Source organism: Bos indicus x Bos taurus, chromosome 6 (assembly GCF_003369695.1).
Source record: "Bos indicus x Bos taurus breed Angus x Brahman F1 hybrid chromosome 6, Bos_hybrid_MaternalHap_v2.0, whole genome shotgun sequence".
NCBI classification, from domain to species: domain Eukaryota; kingdom Metazoa; phylum Chordata; class Mammalia; order Artiodactyla; family Bovidae; genus Bos; species Bos indicus x Bos taurus.
Genome location: NC_040081.1, coordinates 101,817,987 through 101,837,407, shown reverse-complemented (window position 1 = coordinate 101,837,407; position 19,421 = coordinate 101,817,987). Strand labels below are relative to the sequence as shown.

At 39.9% G+C, this 19,421-nt stretch overlaps 1 protein-coding gene across 2 annotated transcripts in view; it reads left to right on the top strand.

The window, feature by feature from the left end:
• Positions 1 to 19,421, top strand: part of HSD17B11 (hydroxysteroid 17-beta dehydrogenase 11) — a 49,466-nt gene that overhangs the window by 14,625 nt on the left and 15,420 nt on the right. For both annotated transcript variants that reach the window (XM_027544983.1, XM_027544982.1), the window contains exons 3-5: positions 926 to 1,057; positions 3,845 to 3,951; positions 10,161 to 10,298. In XM_027544983.1, the coding sequence (XP_027400784.1) occupies positions 926 to 1,057; positions 3,845 to 3,951; positions 10,161 to 10,298 (377 nt within the window). The remainder of the gene's footprint in view (positions 1 to 925; positions 1,058 to 3,844; positions 3,952 to 10,160; positions 10,299 to 19,421) is intronic.

Below are 19,421 nucleotides of genomic sequence, written 5' to 3'. Positions count from 1 at the left end.
GATACAGGTACACACAAGTGTTTGTCAAGGGCCAGACCACTCAGCTTGACCACTCAGTAATTTACATACAACCTGATGAAATTCATTTCTGACTGCTGAGTGTTCAGCAGTGACACACTCATGTCCTCCTGATGTGCTGACCAGCCTTCCTTCCGACTTCCTTTCTGTCTGAAGTGGCTTATCTTGGGCTCTGAAGTGAGATAATCTGGGAGATTCTCATCTCCATGTGACCTTAGATATCCACATGACCTTGGGCAAGAAATAACCCTTCTATGTTTCACGTTTCTGACCTTTAAAATGAGCATATAAGAGTTACTACTTCATAGAATGGTGAGACTTCAGTGGGATAAATAATGCAATCGTGTAAAATGGATAGCATAGCGAAAGGCTTTAATGGGCTACATTCCACCTCTCCTTCAGTCCCCCAGCTGCTGGGACGGGGGTGGGTACTGGTCCATGACCTGTTAGGAACCAGGCTGCACAGGAGGTGAGCAGTGGTTGAGCAAGTGAAGCTTCATCTGTATTTACAGCTGCTCCCCATTGCTCGCATGACCACCTGAACTCCGCCTCCTATCAGATCGACGGCATTAGATTCTCATTGAAGTGCTCACCCTTCTGTGAATTGTTGTTTATCTGTCACTGGTTAGGTTTTTGTTAGCCAAATGCCTCTTGGGTTCTAATCAATAGAGACCAAAGTCAAGGGACTGAATTGCAAAAGAAAATTTCTGCCTATTAGACTTACAGGCAGGGCCATTTTGAAATTAAGTACTTAAAAAAATATCTTTTTCCCCACTTGACGCATAGATTACAAAACGACTTTTTTTTCACATGTAATAGAAAGAGTTATACTTCGTTAAGAGTCATTGCATGCAGACCTATTCCCAGACCTCTAAATGTTGTAAATATTTTAATTTTATGTTTGAAGGTGAAGGCAGAAGTTGGAGATGTTAGTATTTTAGTAAATAATGCTGGTGTAGTCTACACATCAGACTTGTTCGCTACACAAGACCCTCAGATTGAAAAGACTTTTGAAGTTAATATCCTTGCACATTTCTGGGTAAGTATGACTTCTTTTACCAAAAACAATCCCTTTTGTGTAACCCAAGGATTAAGTTTAAAGTGAAGCTTTCAGCAGACATAAGGTTGAATCAAATCAATACTGACATTTTCTCCAGATACCGAGAATAACATTATGTTCAGTTCAGTTCAGTTCAGTTCAGTTGTTCAGTCGTGTCCGACTCTTTGCGACGCCATGAATCGCAGCACGCCAGGCCTCCCTGTCCATCACCAACTCCCGGAGTTCAATCAAACTCACGTCCATCGAGTCAGTGACGCCATCCAGCCATCTCATCCTCTGTCGTCCCCTTCTCCTCTTGCCCCCAATCCCTCCCAGCATCAGAGTCTTTTCCAGTGAGTCAGCTCTTCGCATGAGGTGGCCAAAGTATTGGAGTTTCAGCTTTAGCATCATTCCTTCCAAAGAAATCCCAGGGCTGATCTCCTTCAGAATGAACTGGTTGGATGTCCTTGCAGTCCAAGGAACTCTCAAGAGTCTTCTCCAACACCACAGTTCAAAAGCATCAATTCTTCAGTGCTCAGCCTTCTTCACAATCCAACTCTTACATCCAAAGAAATCATTTTACATCCTGTGACCAAATCCTATCAATCATTCTTCCCTTCCCTCAAAAAATATGAATAATATGAATTAATAATAAGAATAAACTTCAGGTGTTATATATGTTTTATTTTTTTCAATTCTAATTTTATTTTATTTTTAAACTTTACAATATTATATTGGTTTTGCCAAATATCGAAATGAATCCGCCACAGGTATACATGTGTTCCCCATCCTGAACCCTCCTCCCTCCTCCCTCCCCATACCATCCCTCTGGGTGGTCCTAGTGCACGAGCCCCAAGCATCCAGTATCGTGCATCAAACCTGGACTGGCGACTCATTTCATACATGATAGTATACATGTTTCAATGCCATTCTCCCAAATCTTCCCACCCTCTCCCTCTCCCACAGAGTCCATAAGACTGTTCTATACATCAGTGTCTCTTTTGCTGTCTTGTATATAGGGTTATTGTTACCATCTTTCTAAATTCCATATATATGCGTTAGTATACTGTATTGATGTTTTTCTTTCTGGCTTACTTCACTCTGTATAGTAGGCTCCAGTTTCATCCATCTCATTAGAACTGATGCAAATGAATTCTTTAATTCTAAGCTAGATTTTTACATTTCTGTGTGATCTGTTTAGATATGAGGGAGGGATTAGAGATTATCTGAGTCATTTTCTGTGATTCTATAAAAGGTGAACCCAGTTTACCTGTTTATTTTCACAAGACTCAGGCCTTATATTATTTCCTGGTTCCAAAATTGCAAACTTTATCAGGAACTTCACCATTCAAGATCTTAAATGGTGAGACAGAGAGAGAGAGAGGATGAGAGAGAGAGTCTAAATGTTGGTCAAATAGCCATTACATAAAAGAGCCCCTTAAAGATTTCTTGGATGTGAGTTTGGGATGAGTAATCTCAGAATGTAAATTGGTATAGTCACTGTAGAAAATAGTATGTAACTGCCTTAAGAAAAAAAAAGAGAGCTACCATATGACCCAGCCACCCCACTCCCAGGTATATGTGCAGAAAAAATGAAAACTCTAATTCAAAAAGGTATATATACCCCAGTGTTCATAGAAGCATCATTTACAATACCCAAGACATGGAAACAACCCAAGTGCCCAGCAACACACAATTGAGACTTAGAAGGTGTAGCAAATATGTATAGAATGGAAATTTACTCAGCCATAAAAAGAATAAAATACTTCCATTTGCAAGAACATGGATGGACCTAGAGAATATATTTAGTGAAGAGGATCAGATAGAGAGAGACAAATATAGGATACCCTTTACATATGGAAAGTGAAAAATAATACAAATTAATCTATATACAAAACAGAAACAGACTCACAGACACAGAAAAACTTACGGTTATCAAAGGGGGAGGGAAGGGAAAGGGACAAATTAGGAGTCTGGGATTAACAAACTGCTAGGCATAAAACAGATAAGCAATAAGGATCTACTGTATAGCACAGGGAATTATATTTAATACCTTGTAATAACCCCTAGTGGAAAATAATATGAAAGTATGTATATATATGTATATATATATAAAACTGAATCACTTTGCTGTGCACCTGAAGCTAATACAATATTGTAAATCAACTTTACTTCAGTTTAGAAGAAGGGATATTGAGGTTGGTGAAAGTGCAGTATTTCATTTTATTAGCCCCAAGTTATTGACATCCATTTTTTATATTTTTATGCCTTAAAAGTTTGTGTCTTTCTGAAAATGTATTTTTTTCTGAATCCCCAGCATACAGTAGGTGCTCAATAAATATTTATTTTGTATAAAAGCATTCAGTAACTGTTGCAAGATTTTTGTCACTTCAGTATTTTGATGACATAACCAAACTCTTTTCTAACAATTTCACCTTAAATGTAAAATTTTCAATAACTCTAGATATTATACTTGTTCAATGTATGAGATGAGAGAAGACATCAATGATGGAAGGTGGAGGAACTGGAGACATAAGAAATTAACAATTTAATTGAGATGGATTCTCAAAGCTTTTAGTGTTCATTGTTTCATTTAGCTTTTCTAATCTGGGCATCCTATCTGCAGTATGTTGCCACATTTGTTTTTTTCTCCTATGAAAATTAATCTAGGTTTTCTTCATTGATGAAATGTTATAAACAATGTTAAAATACACTTCATTTTGAAATATTCCCACTGGGTTTGCAAATCAGAAATAATTTTTTTTCTCTTAATAAAAACATTTCTAGACTACAAAGGCATTTCTTCCTGAGATGATGAAGAATAATCATGGCCATATTGTCACTGTGGCTTCAGCAGCTGGGCATACTGGGGTCCCCTTCTTACTGGCTTACTGGTATGTGAACATGTGTTTTTTTCATTGGTTCCTGTGCTTAACTTGAGTGTGATTTCTTGAGTGTAATGAGGACTATTGTTAACAGTGATAGGCTTTCCTGGTGTCTCACATGGTAAAGAATCTGCCTGCAGTGCAAGAGCCCTGATTTCAGTCTCTGGGTTGGGAAGATCCCTGGAGAAGGGAATGGCAACCCACTCTAGTATTCTTGCCTGGAGACTTCCATGGACAGAGGAGCCTGGCAGTCTTCAGTCCATGGGGGGCACGAAAGAGTCAGACACAACTGAGCAAGTAACACACAGACTTCCAGTGTTGCTGAAATAAGCAGAAGGAGTTGTACAAAGTCTCTTGCACAACAGCCTTATCAATCATTAATCCTCTCCTAGGCTGACCGTTTGAGAGGTGGCTGCAGGGAAATTATCCAATAGGAAGCCAAGTGCTTCAAGCATTTCTCATCCCTTTTAGCAGCAAGGAATTAAAATGAGGGCAGGATTTTTACAAGATGAGAAAAGTTAATATTAATCATTTTAATAAAGTAATTTTGGGGAAACTAACCATTAGAAAGAGAGAATATAATCTGGGATTCCAAATTAAAAACATCCAGACAATGAAATTGTTGTAAAAGTGAATTTTAATAGTTCTTCTAAAAACCCATGCCAATTGTAGTAACTAAGAAGTTACTATAACAGAAGTTACTATAACAAGTAGAGCACAGTAATGGTGTGCTCCCCCATGTGGAGAATTGATCTGTGAGGTCATGATAGCCATGGTCATCCTACTGGTTGCAGGCACCCTGTTGGCTGTTAGCTGTTTCTGTATGTTAGCAAATTATCACCCTTTAATGTTGAATTATGACCATGTAGGTAAATAGATATTGCTCAAATTTGTTTTCTACCAAACAAATGTGCTCTTTTGTTTGTATCTAAATACAATTAGATACAATTGTATCTAATCAATTATCTATCAATTGTATCTTAGATAGAATTAAGTATCTAAATTTTAGAAGTAACACAGATGTAGTTGTAAATGTAGCCATATATATGTGTATAAATATGGGATTTCCCTGATAGCTCAGTTGGCAAAGAATCTGCCTGCAATGCAGGAAACCCTGGTTCAATTCCTGGGTTTGGAAGATCTGATGGAGAAGGGATAGGTTACCCACTTCAGTATTCTTGGGCTTCCCTTGTGGCTCACCTGGTAAAGAATCTACCCGAAATGCAGGAGACCTGGGTTCGATCCCTGAGTTGGGAAGATCCCCTGGAGAAAGGAAAGGCTATCCACTTCAGTATTTTGGCCTGGAGAATTCCATGGACTGTGTAGTCCATGGGGTCACAAAGAGTCAGACACAACTGAACGACTTTCACTTCGCTTCACTTCAGGCTCTGGTGGATAACTTATTTTCTTATGACATATAAACATATGAGCCTAGCAGCAGAACCTGAAACTATCTTTCATCAAGGGAGAGCTGCTGCTGCTGCTAAGTCGCTTCAGTCGTGTCCGACTCTGTGCGACCCCATAGACGGCAGCCCACCAGGCTCCCCCGTCCCTCGGATTCTCCAGGCAAGAACACTGGAGTGGGTTGCCATTTCCTTCTCCAGTGCATGAAAGTGAAAAGTGAAAGTGAAGTCGCTCAGTCGTGTCCGACTCTAGCGGCCCCATGGACTGCAGCCTACCAGGCTCCTCCGTCCATAGGATTTTCCAGGCAAGAGTACTGGAGTGAGGTGCCATCGCCTTCTCCAGCTAGGGGCTAATTACTTCAAAAGAGACAGTATGTAGTCTAGGCACAATAGACCTGTCCTGTGACTGCTTTAGCAGTATTTCATCTTTTTTTAAAAAAACTCAAGTCAAGGTTATATTTATTTCTAAAACTATTAGAAAATAAATATATACCAACAGAGAAAGAAAGAAAATGTAGATGAACAACAGAACAGAATAAAAATCACTTCTCTTGCCATTGCCTAAGAACAACCAAGCAGTCTGTGGATATGGTTAGACTAATTTTGCAAATTTGTTTGTTCTTTTTGTTCATCTATAAACTCTAGCTGATATATTTTGTCAATTCATATAGTCAATTTATAAGCATGAAAGTTACCAGTATGGAAAGACATGCCAAAATTGAGTACTAATCATTAGCTTGTAATGGAATGTTATCCAAAAGAATAATTTGGAATAAGAAAATATTAATTAAGGTTATTGATAGTAAGAAGAAATTTAGTGGGCTTTCCTGCTGGCTCAGATGATAAAGAATCTGCCTGCAATGCAGGAGACCTGGGTTCAATCCCTGCCTGGGTCAGGAAAATCCCCTGGAGAAGGGAATGGCTGCCCACTCCAGTATTCTTGCATAGAGAATTCCATGGACAGAGGAGCATGGAGGGCTACAGTCCATGGGATCACAGAGTCAGACACGATTGAGCAACTAATGCTTTCACACACACATAGTGCAGTAAAAAATCCACTCACTGTTAGCTTTTATATATATATATATCTATAAACAAGTTCATTCTGAAGTTCAAAAATATAAAATTCCTTCAACACACTCAAGATAATTATGAGTTTTAATATATTTCTGCACTTTTGGTTCACTTCAGAAAAATCAGAAAAAACAGTTTAGTAGAAGAGAAAAGAAGAATATTCATTGATAATCTCACCACACAGAATAATCTCACCACACAGAAATAACCATGTATTTAATGTAGAAATACAGTCATACCTTGAAAAAAATATACATACATAATCTTTTTTTTAAAGTGAACATTTTGCATTTAAAATATATATATGCAACATCATTTTCAGTTTTTGTTGGATAATTTATTTTTCTAGATTCTTTCAGTTGCAAGGAACACAAAATGTATACTGCCTCAGACCAAAAGAGGAGAAATCTTACGCAGGCTCTCTGTTGCCAAGAATGGCTACCAGCCTTGCTGGAATAATATCTTTTCAACTCCCAAGTCTAGCATCAGTGGGGAAAAGCCATACCTCCCAGTGTTCTAGTCCTGGAGTTCACTCTTAACTAGACCAATGTGGATCCAACTGCTGAACTAGGGTGTAAGCCAGCAAAATCAAAGCCATCTTAGCAGAATGAGGGAATATGAATGCTGACAGAGGCAAAAACAGCCTCTGTCCACTACAGACATTTTCAGCTCTTTCCAACTATTTGCCTTCATGAACCGGATACCCCAGGGACTATCCTTGACTATACATCTTTGAAACATGATTGTTTATTTCCTTGGGATAAGTAATTAAAAGAGAAATTACCGACTCTAAGAGCATAGCATAGATAGATAGATAGTTAGATAGAATTTTTTTTTTTTTTTGGCTGTTATCTCATGGCATGTGGATCTTTGTTCCCCAGCAAGGGATTAAACCCACACCCCATGCAGTGGAAGCACAGAGTCTTAACCACTGGACTGCCAGAGAAGTCTCAAGCATGGCATATTTTTTAAATGAATTTTATACCTTTTGCCAAATTGTCTTCCAGAAAATGCTGCCAACTAACCTGTACTTTGGAAAACTGCCATTTAGCCTATACTTCAGAAATTCTGTTGAAAGTTCTCTCACTTTTTTTCTTAAAGCTGAGACATATGACTTAAAATTATTTCCAGTCCAATTCTATAAAATGAAAGTATTTTGTACATTGAAAACAACTCAAACAAAAAATTTCCTACTATCCTTACTGTTACTCCTAGGCACAACTTTTATCTTGTATTTATTTTGTATTTATCTTGTATTTTGTATTTATCTTGTATTTATATTAATTACCCCTGAAAGGATAAAACATTTCATATACATATATCTATTGGTTTTTGGGGGCTTCCCAGGTGTCACTAGTGGTAAAGAACCTGCCTACCAGTGCAGGAGATGTAAGAGATGCATTCGATCCCTGGGAAGGTCCCTTGGAGCAGGGCATGGCAATCCACTCCAGTATTCTTGCCTGGCAGGCTACAGTCCATAGAGTCACACAGAGTTGGACAGTCGACTGAAGTGACTTAGCACTCATACACATTGGTATTTTTATTTTGTAAATTTTCTGCTAATGCCCTTAGGTATTTATCCATTCGAATATTGTCTTATTCATTTGACTTCCTCAGTGGCTCAGTGGTAAAGAACCCACCTGCCAATGCAGGAGATGTGGGTTCGATCCCTGAGTTAGGGATCTTGCCCTGGAGAAGGGAATGTCAACCCAATCCAGTATTCTTGCCTGGACAGAGGAGCCTGGCAGGCTACAATCCATGGGATCGTAAAATGGGTCAGACATGACTGAGCATGTTCATTCATTTATAAAAACTGTCCTTTATTCACCTAATTCTTATGTCACCCTAATCCTTGTCCTATAAGTTGCAAATGCTTTACCAGTTTGTCATTTACCTCTTAACTTGGTTGTTGTTGTTTTTGTTTAGTCACTAAGTCAATTTCCCAGGCAAGAATACTGGAGTGGGTTGTCATTTCCTTCTCCAGGGGGTCTTCCCCACCCAAGGATCAAACCCGAGTCTCTTACATCTCCTGCATTGGCAGGCAGATTCGTTACCACTGGTGCCACCTGGGAAGCCGTTAGCTTGGTTCGGAGCTGATGTAAGTTTCGACTATATCATATTAGAGGTCTGATTTGCTGCCCAAATTTAAAGCCTAATTCCACCACTTTGTTTTTTGTCTTTGGTCAAGTTCTATAATTCCACCTCTACCTAAGTTTCTTTTTTGGGAAATAGATATCATAATAGTATCGGTTTCACAGAATTGTTGTTAAGGGATTAAATCAAATAATGCATCTGAATAACTGAGGTCAGTGTCTGGCATATAGTAATCAATTTTAGATACGATTATTTTTGTTTCTGTTGTGTACAGAAGATTTACATTTTATGTAATTGAATCTAGCAATCTTTCTTTTAAGCCTTCAATAAATGTCTAAGCTTCAGGAAAAAAAGGATAAAAGAGAACTTTCCACAGCTTTCTGTTTTCCAAAGCACAGGTTAATTGGCAAGAATTTGCTTTGTATAATTGCTAATCTGTACAGGCTTAGAGAAAAGCAATCTATCTAGTAATTAATGGTACTGAATTATACACTTAAACATAATTAAAATTGTAAATTTTATATTAAAAATATTTTGTATAATTTTTTAAATTAATAAAATAATATTCTAAAACCCATTGAATTGTATTCCTAAGTGAGTGAATTATATGGTATGTGATTTTATATTTTTCAGTAATGCTACTTTCTCTAAAAACCTAGTTGGAAAACTAATGTCCGTTTAAAATACGGAAAATTTCCTTCTCTTTCCAAATGAAGGCACTATGATGATAAGAATTGCTTTACATTTTGATTTATTCACTTGAAAAATATTTACTGAACACCTATTGTAGGCCAAGCACTGTGCCAAGCCCTGGGGATTCACTGGAGAGCAAAACAGTCATAGAGATTATTATAGAGAAGGTATGGGGTCAGACATTTAAAAAATTCATCCAAATGAATATTTAATTACAAATTCAAGATGTGCTTCATGGAAAACTGAAGATTACTGTATGATGGGGAAATAATTTAGACTAGGGTTTCGGAAATGCATATTTGAGGAAGTCAAGCTAAGACTTAAAGGAAGAACAGGACTTATCCAGGAGAATTTCCCAATAAATTCCATGACATGTTGTAGTAAATAATGAACAGCCTATAGTGACATTACATTTTAGAGAAACAGCAACAACAAAAACAAGCACCCTACCAATTTTCTTAACAAGACATTTAAGCCTACTCAGTTCTCTGATAAATGCTGAGATGCAGTAAATGCTTCTTTCTTAGACTTAGCTGTTATTTGCTGTTTTAGTTGCTAGTGTGTCCGACTCTTTTGTAACCGCCTGGACTGTAGCCTGCCAGGCTCCTCTGTCCATGGAACTTGCCAGGCAAGAATGCTGGAGTGGGTTGCCATTTCCTTCTCCAGGAGATCTTCCCAACCCAGGGATCGAACCCACGTCTCTTACATTGGCAGGCGAGTTCTTCAGTGCTGAGCCACCTGGGAAGCCCTCTGAGACTTTACTGTGCCTACCAGTTTGCCCGAGGGTCATCCAGAATGCAGATTCTAATTCAGCGGGTCCTGGCCAGGCCTGAGATTCAGATGTTGCCCATGCTGTTTGGCAGAGCACCACACTTAACTAAGGAAAACAGACATCTGAGTTAAATAGATGTAGCCGCTTTCTTGAATTATTTTATGAACTCTGTTTATTTTCAGTTCAAGCAAGTTTGCTGCTGTTGGATTTCATAAAGCTCTGACTGAAGAATTGAGTGCCTTAAAAAGAACCGGAGTCAAAACAACATGTCTCTGCCCTAATTTCATAAACACTGGCTTCATCAAAAACCCAAGTACCAGGTAAGTTGAGGCAAAAATGGAGACAGAAGGATTGGTGGTTGCTATGACTATCAACCATTCTATAGGTTTTCCTAAATATTTTAATCCTTAAAACATCTCGTATTCGAGGCCCTTAGCTCATCTCAGTTTCAGCTTCTGTAGACTATGGGAACATATAGAGAAAGAGAGAGAATGTATATAAACAGATGTGAATGACACAGTGAAGTTGCTTAGCCTTCCTTTTTTCTTCGCTTGGGTGGTGGTTCTCAGACTTCAGTACTTATACCTTTCTCTAGGAGTACTGGGAACCATGCAGGGGTCCCACCCCCAGAGTTGTGCATTTCTTCATTTTGGTCGGGATAGAGTAATGGTGGGGCAGGGAGCCTGTATATTTAACAAGCATCATAATTAGTTCTTTTTTTATTTTTTAAAAAATATTTATGCATTTACTTGGCTGTGCTAGATCTTACTTGTGGCACGTGGGATCTTCCTCCTTTGTTGCATCATGCAAACTCTTAGCTGTAGGATCTAGTTCCCTGATCCAGGACTGAACCCAGGCCCCTGCATTGGGAATTCAGAGTCTTAGCCACTGGACCTCCAGGAAAGTCCCACATCATAAGTAATTCTGATAGAGGTGACCAGTACCAGTGTTAAAAGAAAAAAAACCTTTCCTTTGGTAATCTAGAGATCATCCTTCAAATAAGTTCAGTTCAGTTCGGTCTCTCAGTCGTGTCTGACTCTTTGCAACCCCATGGACCGCAGCATGCCAGGCCTCCCTGTCCATCACCAACTCCCGGAGTTTACCCAGACTCACGACATTGAGTCGGTGATGACATCCAACTATGTCATCCCTTCTCCTCCTGCCTTCAATCTTTCCCAGCATCAGGGTCTTTTCCAATGAGTCAGCTTTTCACATCAGGTGGCCAAAGTATTGGAGTTTCAGCTTCAACATCAGTCCTTCCAATGAACACTCAGGACTGATCTTTAGGATGGACTGGTTGGATCTCCCTGCAGTCCAAGAGAGGCTCAAGTGTCTTCTCCAACACCACGGTTCAAAAGCATCAATTCTTCTCCGCTCAGTTTTCTTTATAGTCCAACTCTCACATCCATACATGACTACTGAAAAAACCATAGCCTTGACTAGATGGACCTTTATTGACAAAATAATGTCTCTGCTTTTTAATATGCTGTCTAGGTTGGTCATAACTTTTCTTCCAAGGAGTAAACGTCTTTTAATTTCATGGCTGTAGTCACCATCTGCCGTGTTTTCGAGCCCCCCAAAATAAAGTCTGCCACTGTTTCCACTGTTCCCCATCTATTTTCCGTGAAGTGATGGGACCGGATGCCATAATGTTAGTTTTCTGAATGTTGAGCTTTAAGCCAACTTTTTCACTCTCTTCTTTCATTTTCATCAAGAGGCTCTTTAGTTCTTCACTTTCTGCCGTAAGGGTGGTGTCATCTGCATATTTGAGGTTATTGATATCTCTCCCGGCAATTTTGATTCCAACTTGTGCTTCATCCAGCTCAGCATTTCTCATGATGTACTCTGCATATAAGTTAAATAAGCAGGGTAACAATATACAGCCTTGACAAACTCCTTTTCCTATTTGGAACCAGTCTGTTGTTCCATGTCCCATTCTAACTGTTGCTTCCTGACCTACATACGGATTTCTCGAGAGGCAGGTCAGGTGGTCTGGTATTTCCATCTCTTTCAGAATTTTCCAGTTTACTGTAATCCACACAGTCAAAGGCTTTGGCATAGTCAATAAAGCAGAAATAGATGTTTTTCTGGAACTCTCTTGCTTTTTCGATGATCCAGCGCATGTTGGCAATTTGACCTCTGGTTCCTCTGCCTTTTCTAAAACCAGCTTGAACATCTGGAAGTTCACGGTTCACGTTTTGCTGAAGCCTGGCTTGGAGAATTTGGAGCATTACTTTACTAGCTCCAAATTTACTCATCTCACTAGCTTTGTGAGGTGAGTGCAATTGTGCAGTAGTTTGAGCATTCTTTGGCATTGCCTTTCTTTGGGATTGGAATGAAAACTGACCTTTTCCAGTCCTGTGGCCACTGCTGCCTCTTCCACATTTGGTGACATATTGAGTGCAGCACCTTCACAGCATCATCTTTTAGGATTTGACATAGCTCAACTGGAATTCCATCACCTCCACTAGCTTTGCTCATAGTGATGCTTCTTAAGGCCCACTTGACTTCACATTCCAGGATGTCTGGCTGTAGGTGAGTGATCACACCATCATGATTATCTGGGTCGTGAAGATCTTTTTTGTACAGTTCTTCTGTGTATTCTTGCCACCTTTTCTTAATATCTTCTGCTTCTGTTAGGTGCATACCATTTCTGTCCTTTATTGAGCCCATCTTTGCATGAAATGTTCCCTTGGTATCTCTAATTTTCTTGAAGAGATGTCTAGTCTTTCCCATTCTATTGTTTTCCTCTATTTCTTTGCACTGATCACTGAGGAAGGCTTTCTTATCTCTCCTTGCTATTCTTTGGAACTCTGTATTCAGATGCTTATATCTTTCCTTTTCTCCTTTGCTTTTTGCTTCTCTTCTTTTCACAGCTATTTGTAAGGCCTTTTTTGCTTTTTTGCCATTTTGCTTTTTTGCATTTCTTTTTCTTGGGGATGGTTTTGATCCCTGTCTCCTGTACAATGTCATGAACCTCCATCCATAGTTCACCACGCACTCTTTCAGATCTAGTCCCTTAAATCTATTTCTCACTTCCACTGTATAATCGTAAGGGATTTGATGTAGGTCATACCTGAATGGTCTAGTGGTTTTCCCTACTTTCTTCTATTTAAGTCTGAATTTGGTAATAAGGAGCTCATGATCTAAGCCACAGTCAGCTCCTGGTCTTGTTTTTGCTGACTGTATAGAGCTTCTCCATCTTTGGCTGCAAAGAATATAATCAGTCTGATTTCGGTGTTGGCCATCTGGTGACGTCTGTGTGTAGAGTCTTCTCTTGTGTGGTTGGAAGAGGATGTTTGCTATGACCAGTGTGTTCTCTTGGCAAAACTCTACTAGCCTTTGCCCTGCTTCATTTTGTACTTCAAGGCCAAATTTGCCTATTACTCCATATGTTTCTTGACTTCCTACTTTTTCATTCCAGTCTCCTATAATGAAAAGGACATCTTTTTTGGGTGTTAGTTCTAAAAGGTCTTGAAGGCTTTCCTGGTGGCTCAGACCATAAAGCGTCTGCCTGCAATGCAGGAGACCCAGGTTCAATCCTGAGTCAGGAAGATCCCCTGGAGAAAGAAATGGCAACCCACTCCAGTGTTCTTGACTGGACAATTCCATGGACAGACAAGCCTGGTGGGCTCCAGTCCATGGGGTCGCAAAGAGTCAGACACAACTGAGCAACTTCACTTTCTAAAAGGTCTTGTAGGTCTTCATAGAACCGTTCAGCTTCTTCAGCGTTAATGGTTGGGGCATAGACTTGGATTACCATGATATTGAATGGTTTGCCTTGGAAACGAACAGAGATCATTCTGTCGTTTTTGAGATTGCATCCAAGTACTGCATTTCAGTCTTTTGTTCACCATGATGGCTACTCCATTTCTTCTAAGGGATTCCTGCCTACAGTAGTAGATATAATGGTCATCTGAGTTAAATTTCACCCATTCCAGTCCATTTCAGTTCGTTGATTCCTAGAATGTCGACATTCACTCTTGCCATCTCTTGTTTGACCACTTCCAATTTGCCTTGATTCGTGAACCTAACATTCCAGGTTCCTATGCAATATTGCTCTTTACAGCATCAGACCTTGCTTCTATCACCAGTCACATCCACAGCTGGGTGTTGTTTTTGCTTTGGCTCCGTCTCTTCATTCTTTCTGGAGTTATTTCTCTACTGATCTCCAGTAGCATATTGGGCACCTACCGACCTGGGGAGTTCCTCTTTCAGTATCCTATCATTTTGCCTTTTCATACTGTTCATGGGGTTCTCAAGCCAAGAACACTGAAGTGGTTTGCCATTCCCTTCTCCAGTGGACCACCTTCTGTCAGACCTCTCCACCATGACCCCTCCATCTTGGGTAGCCCTATGGTCAGTATGATTAGATTGATTAGTTTTCTGTGATTATGGTTTCAGTCTGCCCTCTGATGCCCTCTCTCAGTGCCTACTGTCTTACTAGGGTTTCTCTTACCTTGGACTTGGGGTATCTCTTCATAGCTACTCCAGGAAAGTGCAGCCGCTGCTCCTTATCTTGGACTTGGGGTATCTCCTCACGGCCACCACTACTGACCTTGGACGTGGGGTATCTCCTTTTGGCCGCTCCAGTGCCGCCCAAAATTAGTAACAGATCAGAATCTTTTCAAAATAAGTACCAGATCAAAATCTTTTCTTGGTTAGAAAATAAAATTACAAAGGATTGGCACTGAGGTTAATTTTTAATGTTTCCTGTCTTTGAGAATAGCTTTAATATTTTTGTAAACATGGTTTACAAAAATGGTTACTTTAAAAAAAATTCCAACATACAGAAAAATACAAATAAATTTTTTTTCCATTTCATTTAAACCCTCTATCCAGTGAAGACTATTTTTAACATTTTGAAGAACATTCTTTTGGACATCTCTTTGAAAATGAAAGTGATAGTAACTCAGTCGTGTCTGACTCTGTGATCCCATGGACTGTAGCCCGCCAGGCTTCTTTGTCCATGGGATTCTCCAGGCAAGAATACTGGAGTGGGTTGCCATTTCCTTCTCCAGGGGATCTTTCTGACGCAGGGATTGAACCCAGGTCTTCTGCATTGCAGGCAGATTCTTTACCATCTGAGCCACCAGGGAAGCACAGACATCTCTTTTTGTACAGATTAAATGTCTAAATTTCATATAACCGGCATATATTACACATGAGATTCTAGAAGCAGTAAGTAAACTGCTTGTTCCCTCAGCATTATGATTATAGACAACAAGTTATTAGTGTTGTTTAGCCACTAATTCATGTCCAACTCTTTGTGACCCCAGGGACTGCAGCCTGCCAGGCTCCTTTGTCTATGGGATTCTCCAGGCAAGAATACTGGAGTGGGTTGCCTTTTCCTTCTCCAGGGGATCTCCCAGACCCAGGGATCAAATCCTCATTTCCTGCTTGGCAGGTGGATTCTTTACCACTGAGCCTCCCACGAAGCCCCAGGGCAGCAATACTGTATTTACAAAATTCAAAGTTGCTTAGAAGTTAGATTTTAAATGTTCCCATCACAAAACAGAAATAAATATGTAATGAGATAGAAGTATTACCTAATGCTAAGGTGGCAGTCATATGGCAATATATAAATATATCAAATCAGCTAGTTGTACACAAACTTATATAATAGGTAAATTATATCTCAATAGGAAATAATTTTTTAAAGTTCACTGAAACTGAAAGGTATTCTCAAAGGTAGAGGAGAGTGTTTTATCTTCAAGTTAAAGTTTGCCAATATTTAGACACTAAAATAATATATATGAGTCAAGCTTATCACTTAGACTGTCTTTTAGCAGTCAAACACAGACACTGTATATATATTTGCATTGTAATTGAATTTTTTACCCTTGCCTCCAGAATAAGCCTGAGGAAAGCTGGCATTCATGATGGCAAGGGTGACCTCTGCTGGCAAAACTCTGCTAGTACAACTAAAAATAACTGGGACATTTGCCTTAGCGGGTGGTAAGGGGGAGTTTAAATAGAAGTCAACCTGATTCTAGCCTGATCGAGAATATAACCTAACTAAGGAAGGGTCTGGGGCTTGTCCTGCCACACGAATTCCCTTGAAGATAAGCTGATGTTAGGATGCCAAATGTGAAGTTGGGTTTAATGTAGAAACTGAGTTTCAATTCAGTTCGGTTCAATTCAGTCGCTCAGTCGTATTCGACTCTTTGCAACCCCATGGAACGCAGCACTCCAGGCCTCCCTGTCCATCACCAACTCCTGGAGTTTACTCAGACTCATGTCCATTGAGTTGGTGCTGCCATCCAACCATCTCATCCTCTGTCGTTCCCTTCTCCTTCCACCTTCAATCTTGCCCAGCATCAGGGTCTTTTCCAATGAGTCAGCTCTTCACATTAGGTGGCCAAAGTACTGGAGTTTCAACTTCAACATCAGTCTTTCCAAAGAATATTCAGGGCTGATTTCTTTTAGGATTCACTGATTGGATCTCCTGGCAGTCCAAGAGACTCTCAAGAGTCCTCCAACACCACAGTTCAAAAGCATCAATTCTTCGGCATTCAGCTTTCTTTATAGTCCAACTCTCACATTCATACATGACTACTGGAAAAACCATAGCCTTGACTAGACGGACCTTGGTTGACAAAGTAATGTCTCTGCTTTTTAATATGCTGTCTAGGTTGGTCATAGCTTTCCTTCCAAGGAGTAAGCGTCTTTTAATTTCATGGCTGCAGTCACCATCTGCAGTGATTTGGGAGCCCCAAAATATAAAGTCTGCCACTGTTTCCACTGTTTCCCCATCTATTTCCCATGAAGTGATGGGACCAGATGCCATGATCTTCGTTTTCTGAATATTGAGCTTTAAGCCAGCTTTTTCACTCTCCTCTTCCACTTTCATCAAGAGGCTCTTTTGTTTTTCTTCACTTTCTGCCATAAGGGTGGTGTCATCTGCGTATCTGAGGTTATTGATATTCCTCCCAGCAATCTTGATTCCAGCTTGTACTTCATCCAGACCAGCGTTTCTCATGATGTACTGTGCATACAAGTTAAATAAGCAGGGTAACAATATACAGCCTTGCTGTACTCCTTTTCCTATTTGGAACCAGTCTGTTGTTCCATGTCCAGTTCTAACTGTTGCTTCCTGACCTGCATACAGATTTCTCATGAGGCAGATCAGGTGATCTGGTATTCCCATCTCTTTCAGAATTTTCCACAGTTTGTTGTGATCCACACAGTCAAAGGCTTTGGCATAGTCAATAAAGCAGAAATAGATGTTTTTCTGGAACTCTCTTGCTTTTTCGATGTTCCAACAGATGTTGGCAATTTGACCTCTGGTTCCTCTGCCTTTTCTAAAACCAGCTTGAACATCTGGAAGTTCATGGTTCATGTACTGTTGAAGACTTGCTTTGAGAATTTTGAGCATTACTTTTCTAGTGTGTGAGATGAGTGCAATTGTGCAGTAGTTTGAGCATTCTTTGGCATTGCCTTTCTTTGGGATTGGAATGAAAACTGACCTTTTCCAGTCCTGTGGCCACTGCTGCCTTTTCCAAATTTGGTGACATATTGAGTGCAGCACTTTCACAGCATCATCTTTTAGGATTTGACATAGCTCAACTGGAATTCCATCACCTCCACTAGCTTTGTTCATAGTGATGCTTCCTAAGGCCCACTTGACTTCACATTCTAGGATGTCTGGCTCTAGGTGAGTGATCACACCATCGTGATTATCTGGGTCGTGAAGATCTTTTTTGTACAGTTCTTCTGTGTATTCTTGCCACCTATTCTTAATATCTTCTGCTTCTGTTAGGTGCATACCATTTCTGTCCTTTATTGAGCCCATCTTTGCATGAAATGTTCCCTTGGTATCTCTAATTTTCTTGAAGAGATGTCTAGTCTTTCCCATTCTATTGTTTTCCTCTATTTCTTTGCACTGATCACTGAGGAAGGCTTTCTTATCTCTCCTTGCTTTTCTTTGGAGCTATGCATTCAAATGGGTATATTTTTCCTTTTCTCCTTTGCTTTTTGCTTCTCTTCTTTTCACAGCCATTTGTAAGGCCTCCCCAGACAGCCGTTTTGCTTTTTTGCATTTCTTTTTCTTGGGGATGGTTTTGATCCCTGTCTCCTGTATAATGTCATGAACCTCTGTCCATAATTCATCAGGCACTCTATCAGATCTAGTCCCTTAAATCTATTTCTTACTTCCACTGTATAATCATAAGGAATTTGACTTAGGTCATACCTGAATAGTCTAGTGGTTTTCCTACTTTCTTCAACTTAAGTCTGAATTTGGCAATAAGGAGTTTATGATCTGAGCCACAGTCAGCTCCCACTCTTGTTTTTGCTGACCTTGGCTGCAAAGAATATAATCAATATGATTTCAGCGTTGACCATCTAGTGATGTCCATGTGTAGAGTCTTCTGTGTTTTTAGAAGAGGGTGTTTGCTATGACCAGTGCGTTCTCTTGGCAGAACTCTGCTAGCCTTTGCCCTACTTCATTCCGTATTCCAAGGCCAAATTTGCCTGTTACTCCAGATGTTTCTTGACTTCCTACTTTTGCATTCCAGTCCCCTATAATGAAAAGGACATCTTTTTTGGGTGTTAGTTCTAAAAGGTCTTGTAGGTCTTCATAGAATCGTTCAACTTCAGCTTCTTCTGCTTCACTGGTCAGGGCATAGACTTGGATTACTGTGATATTGAATGCTTTGCCTTGGAAACGAACAGAGATCATTCTGTTGTTTTTGAGATTGCATCCAAGTACTGCATTTCAGAGTCTTTTGTTGACCATGATGGCTACTCCATTTCTTCCAAGGGACTCTTGCCCACAGTAGTAGATATAATGGTCATCTGAGTTAAATTCACCCATTCCAGTCCATTTTAGTTCACTGATTCCTAACATGTTGATGTTCACTCTTGCCATCTCCTGTTGATTCATGGACCTAACATTCCAAGTTCCTATGCAATATTGCTCTTTACAGCATCGGACCTTGCTTCCATCACCAGTCACATCCACAACTGGGAGTTGTTTTTGCTTTGGCCCTGTCTCTTCATTCTTTCTGGAGTTATTTCTCCACTGATCTTCAGTAGCATATTGGGCACCTACTGACCTGGGGAGTTCCTCTTTCAGTGTCCTATCATTTTACCTTTTCATACTGTTCATGGGGTTCTCAAGGCAAGAATACTGAAGTGGTTTGCCATTCCCTTCTCCAGTAGACCATATTTTGTCAGAACTCTCCACCATGACCCGTCTGTCTTGGGTGGCCCTACATGGCATGGCTCATAGTTTCATTGAGTTCGATAAGGCTGTCGTCCATGTGATCAGATTGGTTAGTTTTCTGTGATTGTGATTTTCAGTCTGTCTGCCCTCTGCTGGAGAAGGATAAGAGACTTATGGAAGATTCCTGATGAGAGGGATTGGCTGTGGGGAAAACTGTCTTACTCTTATGGGCAAGGCCATGCTCAGTAAATCTTTAATCCCGTTTTCTGTTGAT